Genomic DNA, 10,339 nt, shown 5'->3' with positions numbered 1-10,339 from the left:
TGCCATTGGTAAATATTTACATTGCTGAAAATGTTTGACTAACGTTTTGTGCAAACACACCAAGGCTGTTATCAGCACTTGAAACAATTTTAAACCAAAAATCGTTTGGGAATAAAAATAAACTGTATTGCTGTGATTAAAGGTCTATCTTCTCCTTGATGTATCTTTTTCCTAAACAGCGCTAGAGGTCTCTATCTTTTAGCATGATGAAGAGTTACTATTGTAACTATATAAGACAATATGCCAAATCATGCATGCAGTTATGAAGGCCACTCTGGTGAATTGTGGAAAAGTGCGAATTAAATGTATTACTATGTTATCCAAATGTGTCGCATCCCCTCAATTAATTTTAAATACACAGAGAAGGATATTGATTATATGACAACTGCAGAGGCAAATTCACTGTAAACAGGTGATGCACGTCCACATACTAACAAAGAGAGAACCTTAGACTTGTTTGTAATGTATATAGCGGAATGTATAGATATTTTTCCTGTTCATTTGTAAGAACAGTCATGTATTATGATTTAAAACAATTTAAATAATATCTAGCCTAATATAATGTAGTGTAGTAATGGGGGTAAACTGTTTTGAAAATAAGATTTGAATTAGAAGTGTAAGAGGTAAAGCACTGTACATTTGACATACTGACTTCCCTAAGCCATAAAATAAACTGTGTACAGTATATTATAAAGTGAAACCAACCACTGTACAATTTGCCGAAGGATATGAGAAAACTAAACTTACTTACGAACCATGTTTTTGGCGTTCCTTGAATCGGGTGCTTCTTGCAGTGCTTTCGGCGTGCCTTCACTTTTAAATTGAATTTAAAACTTGGCCCCAGAAGAGACCACCATGTTAAGCTTGTCAATACGGAATGACAGCGCTACTTAAGCTAGTTTTGTTGTTAGCTACGTTAGCTAGTGTTGGCCATAGACAGTATGGTGTGGGCGTTGCATCAGCCTTTCAGCCCAAGTAACGTTACATAAACTTAATTTCAGTTCCAAACAGTTGCTATGGTCCAGTCGCGTGTGCCTGTGAAGTTATACATGTTTCAACGTCTCCGAACACAACACTCACTTGTTTTAACCCTTGTGTTGTCTTCGGGTCAAATTGACCAGTTTTCAATTTTTTTTTATATCAGAAAATATGGGACGTAGAAATAAGCACTGAAAATGTGTAGAAGAAAAATTTAACAATTTAAAACGTGTCAAAAACGTCGAAAAAAAGATTGACGGGAAGACAACACAATGGTTAAGATTAAAAAAAAGGGACCATTTGACAAATGGGGGACTGTTGACTGACTTCGTGGCTAGACCACCATATGTCAATGGGCTAGACACACACATAACAAAAAAAAAATCACCTAATTGAATGTGCGACTGCGCGTATGGCAAAGTTTCACGTGCGTCCTCTGCCCGCTTAAAAAAAAATGTTAGGAAGGTTTTCACATCCGCCTGCCCCTCGCGGGCGGAGCTTATATGTTAAACACAATGCTACGAAAGGGTGATCCCCGCCGGAATACACCGTGCCATGCATCAACGCTCAGTTGACTACAGTGTAAACAAATAGAGAAGCATGCAACATTTTTATAAGATTTAGATTTTTCTTCCCGCAATTCTCATTCCTCCAGCAATTAAAAAGACACAATTCATAATATGAGCGTTTCATGAAGCAGACGTTGACTAAATACATCCTCAACAGCTCTTTTTACCCAAGTCTCCATTCCACTGTCTGCAAGCTAAATGTATCAACCCTGCTCTTCAAAGCTGCCCCAGGTCTGTCTTTTTTTTTTTTAGCATTTCTACAAGCCATTTCTCGTTTTCAGTTTCTGGTGAAATATGGCCATCCTCATTGTGGGCATTTAACACTTGTGCACAAATGCTTCAAATAATCTGGTCTCTCCCAGTGACATAACACACAGACACAGCATCATCACACACACAGAGTTTATGCATTCATCAAATAATAATTTATTTTTTAGTTTAATATTTTTAGTTTTTACAAATAATACAGCCTTGATCTGTGGAAAAAGAAAATCCATTAACTGCATGTCCAACTGAGCACTGCCTCTATCCTAAAGCCTACATTATAGAGACCTACTCTGCACATAAATGATACAAGGACTGGGATAGTGCTTTAAAAAAAAATGTTCCATGCAATAACAATGTGTCATGTGTTCAATTCACTTTTCATAATAAGTTAAAACAGTCATTTGAGTCAAGAGGATTACAGAAAGTTCATATAAATATTTGTATACAGATGAGTTTGGATTTTACCCCTTCATTGAAAAACCTAGCAGAACACTAGCCTGGAAATCCAGACCCAAATCCGAAAGATTAAGGGTCTGGTAATGACTAATGAAAATGGCCCAATTCGAGGGGCGGCATCATGCATGCATTTGAAAATCTCACTGCACGCAATTGGATAACACTATAACCAATCACAACAATACACGGGGTGACGTATCCAGAGCGTACCCATACGCTTAGCTACCAGCGGAGCTAACTGGTATATTAAACTCTTGCCGTAAAAAAACGATTTGAGCGCCGTCTTCTGTTCCTCTTTTAGATAAAAAAGCCAAGCCATCTTGCAATGTTTACTAATGACTTTGATGTTGCAGCGCTGTCGTCATCTGTTTAGCTCACCTCTGGCCCGCCTATATCAGATACACTGATGTGATTGGTGCAGCTCGGCTACAAGGGCATAGTTAATGAGCATTGTTACTGAATGCCTGAGTGACTCGCTGAGCAAATTCAAATTGTGCTCTCGCGAGAACTCTGGATTTCCAGGGTAGCAGAACACTCTATACAGCTCCCATAGTTACCACTTCAAAATCAGCAAGGCTATTTACAGTCCTCTCATTAAAAGGCTCAGCGACATTTAGCCACATGCCCAGAGAGATGGTGAGAGCGAGCAAACCGGCGGAGGCAGTTGGGGCAGGAATATGGCTTCTCCCCCGTGTGAGTTAACATGTGGGTTTTCAAATGGCCTGACAAGCGAAAGCTTTTCCCACATTCTTGACATGTGTAGGGACGCAGGTTGGTGTGACTCCTCCTGTGCTTGCCAAGATCACCAGACGAAGTGTAACGATTGTGGCAGTCTGGGCATTCAAAGGGCTTTTCCCCAGAGTGTATCCTCTTATGCTTCACCAGGTCGCCAGACTGAGTGAAACTCTTGTCGCATTCAGTACATTTGTAGGGTCTCTCACCAGTGTGGGTGCGTTGGTGGTTTCGCAGATGTGCAAGACGAATAAACCTATTGCCGCAGACTGTGCAGTGGTAAGGCCTTTCTCCAGTGTGTGTCCGCAGATGTATTTTCAAAGCCCCGAGATCTCCGATCTTCAGGCCACAGTCGCCACACTGGTGAGCTTTTTCATTGGTGTGGAGTTTGGTGTGAACCCTCAGGTTTCTCTTTGTGTTAAAGTTCTTCCCGCACACATTGCAGTGGAAGGGTTTCTCACTGGAGTGCGTTCTCACGTGGAGATCCAGACTCGACTTGAATCCAAACTCCTTTCCACATTCAGAGCAAGAATATTCCTTCTTGCCGGAGTGTGTGGTTAAGTGGCACTTGAGGTGGTGGGATCTTAAAAAGGCCTTCCCGCACACCTGACATTTGTACGTCTTCTCCCCGGTGTGTATTTTCATGTGTTGCCGCCAACCGCTGCGCTCCACGAATCGCCTGCCACAATCCTTGCAGACAAACGGTCGGTCACCTGTGTGGGTGCGCATGTGATCCTCCAGGCTTTGAGGTGTGCCCATCTTCTTGCCACATTCTGAACACTGCACACCAATGTCCAGACAGATCGGCTTATCCTCCGATTCTGTGTTATGCGGTTCATGACACAAATGAGGCCCTTGACCCCACGTAGCTTTGAAACTCTTCCCACAGTCTGCGCAGCTGAGATGTCCTCCTCTGGTAACTACAGACATGGTGTGCCAGCGCTGACAGTGATTCTTCAGATTCTTCAGGTACTGGAAGCTGCGTGCACAGGTTGGGCAGGGGTAAAGCCTGCGGGGAGGGGCAGAAGGGTGGGCTTCACGTACATGGACCCTAAGGTGTACTTTAGATTTAAAGGTGCTGCTGCAGACAGTGCAGGTGTGTTTAGGGATGAGGTTAAGTGTGCGGCTTGAGAGGCAATTTTTCAGCTTGGCAAGATACTGTTTCTGATGGACCCATTTGACATGTTTCTCCAAGAAGTCCAAGTCAGTAAATGAGACAGTGCAGTGAGGACATGGATAGACATCAGACGATGACTCTAAGTAGGAGAGGAAGACACACACACACACACACACACACAAAGCAGAGCGCATTAAAAAAGGGGATGATGATTTTACACTTGCATGTTTTACAGACAATCTGAAATATACTTGTTTAAAGTTACAACAAAAAAAAACAAAGCAGGGATATTGCAGGAAATACTCTTATGCTGAAGATATCCAAACTATTTCCACCATGTTGTCTGAGACACTGAGATCAGATGCACGTACGTAAGAAGGTAAATGTGTCAATGACGTGACGCCCATTTTTTTTGTGTCTATAAAAAGGTTAAATTCAATTTAAATACATTAAATAAAAAATAAAAAAGACAAACAAATTACATCAATACATACTTCTTTAGAGGCCATATTTTAAAGAGTTTGGTTTTAATCAATTTTAAGAGAATAATTGGAGGATAATGGCAAAAATGTCTAAATGGTGTAACAGTCAAAACTTTGTACCAAAAGGTTTAGCTTGCTTAAAAAGGGCAAATTTCTTAATAAAAGATCCCATAAACTACTTGGGCATTAACCTAAATTAAAGGTTATTATACGTATTTACAATATATTTTAAAATGATGCTTATATTTATTTTAATAATTTAGGGAATCCTGTCAGTCATGCTAGCTTCCTGAAATGTCAAGATGGTGTAACCACCATTCATGTGCCATTTTGTTAAAATCAGCAAGAAGACCACATGACAGGAAATAACATCAGAGAAAAGGAACCCTGGTCAGCATAACTGCTACATCACAAGGTTAATAACTCTCTGATAAATATAAGTTAATAAGACATTTTTAGGTTAAGTTCAGTTCTTTGGTTAAACATGTCAAATGGTATGACCCAAGTAAAACAATGAAAAACATTATTTTTAATAAAAATGTGTATTAAAGATGCAGTAGGTAAGTCTTATAAAACTAACTGTCATATTTGCTGAAACTGACCCTATGATCCAGTAGAACTACATGAATTATGTAAAATAAAAAAAAAACACCAACTCCTCTGGCACCTCCTACAGCCTGTAGTGCCATTGGCAAAATTCCACCGCTCCCGGTTGATTTTCTCCAATCAGGGCCACAGGGGTGGTCTATCTGCCTGTCAATCACTGCTCAGGCACGTACACGCATATAAGAGCGTTCTCCCCTCCCCCTTCCCTGCGCACGAGCTGCAGAAAGGTTTTCCAAAACTCCGGTGAATATTGGAGTGGCTTTTCAGAGGTGGCGTGAGCTGCGGGATTTTAAAGATCTGAAGAACGATGCAGATGAATGATTTATCTTTCACTTGGTTATTAGTAGTCAAAAGTCCACAAAGCTATGTTGGTGAGGATAATTGTAACGTTTGCACAGTGGTTGGTCTGATATGATGCTGAAATGGCTAACGCTAAACTGCTAGTTAGCATCGTTTTACTGTTGGTGGGTAAAGTTAACGTTGTGTTAGTGTTTTAGTTATTGAACATGTTGTCTGACATGCCGGCAGTTCTGTCAAACTCCGTTGTGTGGGAGGGGCTTAGGAGACGGTTTGGGCTGCAGCAGAAAGGGAGGAGGGACTGAGAAGTTGTCGATGTTCAAATTTGTTGGCGAAGTCCTGGATCTTCACAATCTTACCTACTGCAGCTTTAAGTGTAAAAATGTTGTTTGATTATTTACACCAAGGCCATATACTGATATAAGTGTCCATTATAATTTTACATTAATTTTACATTGAAATGTCAAATGGTGTAACCAGTTAGACAATTTGACTCCTATTTTTTGCCTCTCAATTTTTGGCCAATCTTTTCAAATATAACTAGTTAAGTTACTGGTTCAAGAGGTTATATGAACTTAGTTACTATTTAGAACTATTTGTATATGTTTATTGTTTGTATTTTTTAAAAGTGGAGGTTATGTGTGTGTTGTGATTTTCTGTTTTTATTTCCTATTTATTACTCCTGTCCATCCCTGTCTGTCTGTTCCTTGTTGTCTGTTAAAGTGTATCCTCTATGTGCTGCCTTCTTGGCCAAAGCTCACTTGTAAAAAGAGATTGTAATCTCAATGTGTTTCTTTTCCCTGGTAAAATAAAAAAAAAATGTATCCACAACTTTATTAAGATTGCTTATTTAGCTAACCTAGGCTAAATCATTATAGTGCAAGGCCATAGTGTTTAAAAAAATGTTTTAGCCTTAAATTAAAATGTCTATATCATTCCTTTGCAATGTTACAATAATTTCATAACAATGAGGCAGTTGAACTGTGACCCATAATGTGGTACATGAACAGTAGCTTTAAAACACCTAAAACATTTAAGGATTATTTAATTTAAGTATAAAATGTTTCTTAAATATTAAAAATGCTGTTTAAAGTTTATCAAATTGAATTCCGATAAATGCACCAGAATAAGTTAAAGTGCTCATATTATGCTCATACTGCATATTGCTGCAGCTCCTCTTTTCACCCTGTGTGTTGAGCTCTCTGTTTTAGCTACAGAGTGAGACAGTAGCTAGGTAAGGACTACCAGCCAATCAGAAGCAGAGTATGAGGGCGTGCCATGCTAGCAGCTAGGCGAGCATGCTAACGTGTGTTACAAAGTGACGCACGTTCGTCACGGAAGTAAAGGCTGGACTACAATAGAGCTGTTTGGAGCAGTTTGTGAACAGTGTTATCTGTTGGAGATGGTAAGTCCCTTTGGGGTGGATTTTGGGCTTTTTCATTTTGTAAACCTAAGGGAAAAAGCCAAAAAGCATAATATGAGCTCTTCAACTGTAAATATGTTAAATGGCATGCACAACGCTAAACAGACTTGCTTCTCCCTTTCTCTTTTACCCATCTATCTACCACTTTCTCACACACAAACGCTCTGTTCACACATACACACACAATTTGTTAAGATGTTAGTTGTTTAATTTAATCTAATGACTTTTAAATATATTTAAATATTTGTAATTGGAATGAGATTCCATGAACTACTTTAACTGCAGTGCTTGAAAGTGTCACAAGGTTTTTGACTGTAGAAGTAGGCCTGCACGATAAATCGTTATCTCGATTCACCCTGTTCACGATTTAATTTTTAAATTACTTCGATTTATAAAAAAAAATAAAAAAAAAATTTTGGGGGCATTTTCGGCCTTTATTTTGGTATGACATCTCTCACACAGTTCATGTCTTCACCCTCAGCCAATGACAAAGCGCCTTTTAGTCACGTGTTTCACTCGTCGAGCGAGCGTGGAAGTTCGGAAAAAAACCAAATGGATGTTAATGAAAACCCAGGTACAGGTGATGAGAATCAGCCAAACACTCAGTCTCAAGCCGAACTCGTTCCGAAAAAAGGCTCACATTCGTTGGTGTGGAAGTATTTTGGATTCAAGCAAGACGACGAGGGTCAGTCTGATGTGATTTGCGAGGCATGCTTTGCCCTCGCTGCAGCACCGCAAAGTAACACCACAAGACTTTACCAGCACCTCTAACGTCACCGCAAAGTGCAACATGATGAAGGACGAAAAGACGTTTCAATTAGCCTATTTACAGCTATGTTCAGGGCCATATTCAGCGCAGTGCGTTAAACTTCTATTTTTGGTAACCTACTTGAATGGCCAGTTGAATGTTAATTCTATAAAAGGCAAGCAGTTAAAGAGTGTGCTAAGAAATCACTGTTTTTGATAGTGTACTTAATTGGCAATTTACAAACTCTCTAGACACTGAAGCTGTAGCTGCAGCATGTTGACATGTTTTAATTATGTAAAGACATGTTCAAGGAGTTCAGATAGAGCCGGTATCAGGGCCATATTTAGTTCAATATGTTAGGTCACTATTTTTGGTAGCCTACTGTACTTAAATGGCCAGTATTTACTTTATTTTCTTTATTCATTGAAGCCTCTATGTTTACAGGCTTGTGGTGATGCACAATGTGCTATAGGAGCTAAAAATCTATGTTTGTTCCTGCCAATTTGTTCTGTTTTGTCATGGTTCATGTGTGCAATAAACATTACACATTGTGAGAAAAAAATCCTGGCAGAGAATCGTGATATCAATTCTAAGCTAAAAAAAAAAATGGTGATTCATATTTTTCCCTGAATCATGCAGGCCTATGTAGAAGTATCACATCACTTGGTGTAACTGGTTTGTGTCAAATGGGGTAACTAGTATTTTTCTTGAAAATATGATAATGTGCAGATAAATTAATGTTTGATAAAATGTAATACTCTACTCCACTGTAAAAACAAGATTTGTCCAAGATTATTTAGAAAACAAAAGTTGTTTCCAGCACGTCTACCACTTGATATTGCAATAACAAATATCATTTAAATGTAGAAGTAATCCTAACAAAATCTATTTTTCTGTGAAATTTTGAAATAAGAGATATATTTGTATGAGTGTACAAACAATGTAGTGGATGAAATATTAATCATTCCTTTGTGGTTACACCACTTGACGTGGTGAAAATTATTACTATTTCAAATGAAATAAAATGTACAATAACACAAAATTATACATTTTAATGAAACTCAAGGATGCCTTTAAAAAAGCTTTTTTAAAGTTTTTAAATGTTCTCATCTTGCCAGCCCTTTTTCGTCATTGACCCAAATACAAATGCAGGTGCAAAACAGCAAATGAAAAAAACACTAGATATGCTTTTTAAAGCTGAAAATTGGCTGAAACCTTGCTGGTGTATTAGTGCAACCAATAAAAACACTTAGTAAAAACAAAAAGCACCCAGGGATTGTATGTTTTTCACAAACTACTTGCTCCTACCTGTGCAGACCTCTTCTCCATTTTCTTCCTGGATGTTGCCTGATGCCTCCTGCTCACGGTCTCTCTCTTCTTTAATCCAACTGTCTCGCTCTTCTTTAACCCACAACTCGGACTCCTCCTTGACAGCAGCTTCAGTAAAATCATATTCTGGCTGAGGGTCAGAGTCACACTCCTCCTTTATGGGTCCCTGTTGATAGTGAGCATCTGACCTGGATGCCACAGTCTCAGGCTTAGTGTCTAAACAACTTGATGAGTCGATGTTGTGCTCCTCACTAATCTCCTGTGAATGTGGTTCCTCCTTGATTTGGATGTTAAGACCACCTCTGTTAGTGTACACTTCCTCTACTCCACCCTGCAGCTCCAATTCAGATTCAGTTTTAACTCTGACCACATCGTGTTGTTTCCCTCCTCTCTTTGCTTTGCTTAGCAAAGACTTCTTGGCAGATTTAATCTTCATGTTGACACCATAAGGAGTTCGTCTCCTTAGTGTGCTGCGGACCAGAGGAGCACATTGTTGAGGTAAATATCTTGAAAGGCAAAGGCAGCTACATACAAGTCAATGCAATTTTTTTTTTTTTTTTTTTTTTTTTTTTTTTTTATTTTTTTTTTTATTTAAAAAAAATATTTAAATATTTTGCAAAAAAAAAAAAAAAAAAAAAAAAAAAAAAAGGAGGGAGGGGGGGGGGGTGGTTTTTGGGGTTGAAAAAATAATTTATTTAAAATATTATTGTTAAGGGGGGGTGGTGGGGGGGGGGGGAAAAGGGGGGAGGGAGGAGAGGGGGAGAAGGGGGAGAAAAAGGAAAAGTTATAGTTGATTTTTTTGTTGGGGTAGGTTGGGTTGGTATGAGTAAAAGAAAAAAAAAAAAAAAAAAAAAAAAAAAAAAAAATTTTTTTTTTTTTTTTTTTTTTTTTTTTTTTTTTTTGTTTGAGATAGGGGTTGTTGAGGAGAAATTATTATATTGAAGAAGTTTTTTTTTATGAATATGTAATTAAAAATAAAAACTATACATTTTTGTAAATAATAAAAAAAAAAAAAAAAAAAAAAAAAAAACAAAAATTTATTTTTTTTTTTTTTTTTTTTTTTTTTTTTTTTTTTTTTTTTTTTTTATTATTTTTTTTTTTTTTTTTTTTTTTTTTTTAATTAATTTTTTTTATTAATATTTTTATGGGGTGTTGTTGTTAGTTTTTGTGTGGTTTTGTTCATAAAGATTAAAAAACAAAACAAACAAACTGCCACAAGCCATTACAAATGCTCTTCAAAGACATACATCTTTGTATGTTATGATCTGTTTAGTAGCAAACTGTCAGATTCAATTGATACTCTTAATTAGTGTTCAATAAACTGGTGCACTACGG

At 37.9% G+C, this 10,339-nt stretch overlaps 1 protein-coding gene across 1 annotated transcript; it reads right to left on the bottom strand.

The window, feature by feature from the left end:
* Positions 1-2,679: 2,679 nt before the first annotated feature.
* LOC120561986 (gastrula zinc finger protein XlCGF57.1) lies at positions 2,680-9,493 on the bottom strand. Its single transcript, XM_039805365.1, has 2 exons — positions 8,984-9,493; positions 2,680-4,258 (listed from the first exon to the last, which is right to left on the bottom strand). Exons 1-2 carry the CDS (start codon positions 9,438-9,440, stop codon positions 2,874-2,876), a joined length of 1,842 nt encoding a protein of 613 aa, XP_039661299.1. The 5' UTR covers positions 9,441-9,493; the 3' UTR covers positions 2,680-2,873.
* Positions 9,494-10,339: the final 846 nt, after the last annotated feature.

The sequence above is a fragment of the Perca fluviatilis genome, chromosome 7 (assembly GCF_010015445.1).
Source record: "Perca fluviatilis chromosome 7, GENO_Pfluv_1.0, whole genome shotgun sequence".
In the NCBI taxonomy this organism is placed as follows: domain Eukaryota; kingdom Metazoa; phylum Chordata; class Actinopteri; order Perciformes; family Percidae; genus Perca; species Perca fluviatilis.
Note: the sequence above shows the minus strand (reverse complement) of the source record. Positions and strands in the feature narration are given on the sequence as shown.

What these genes read in the sequence shown, in the direction of transcription:
- LOC120561986 (XM_039805365.1), bottom strand. Translation starts at nt 9,440, where the DNA reads ATGAAGATTAAATCTGCCAAGAAGTCTTTGCTAAGCAAAGCAAAGAGA. An exon ending in TGGAGAAGAGGTCTGCACAG is followed by an intron (nt 4,259 to 8,983) that starts GTAGGAGCAAGT and finishes TCTCCTACTTAG; the next exon opens with AGTCATCGTCTGATGTCTAT.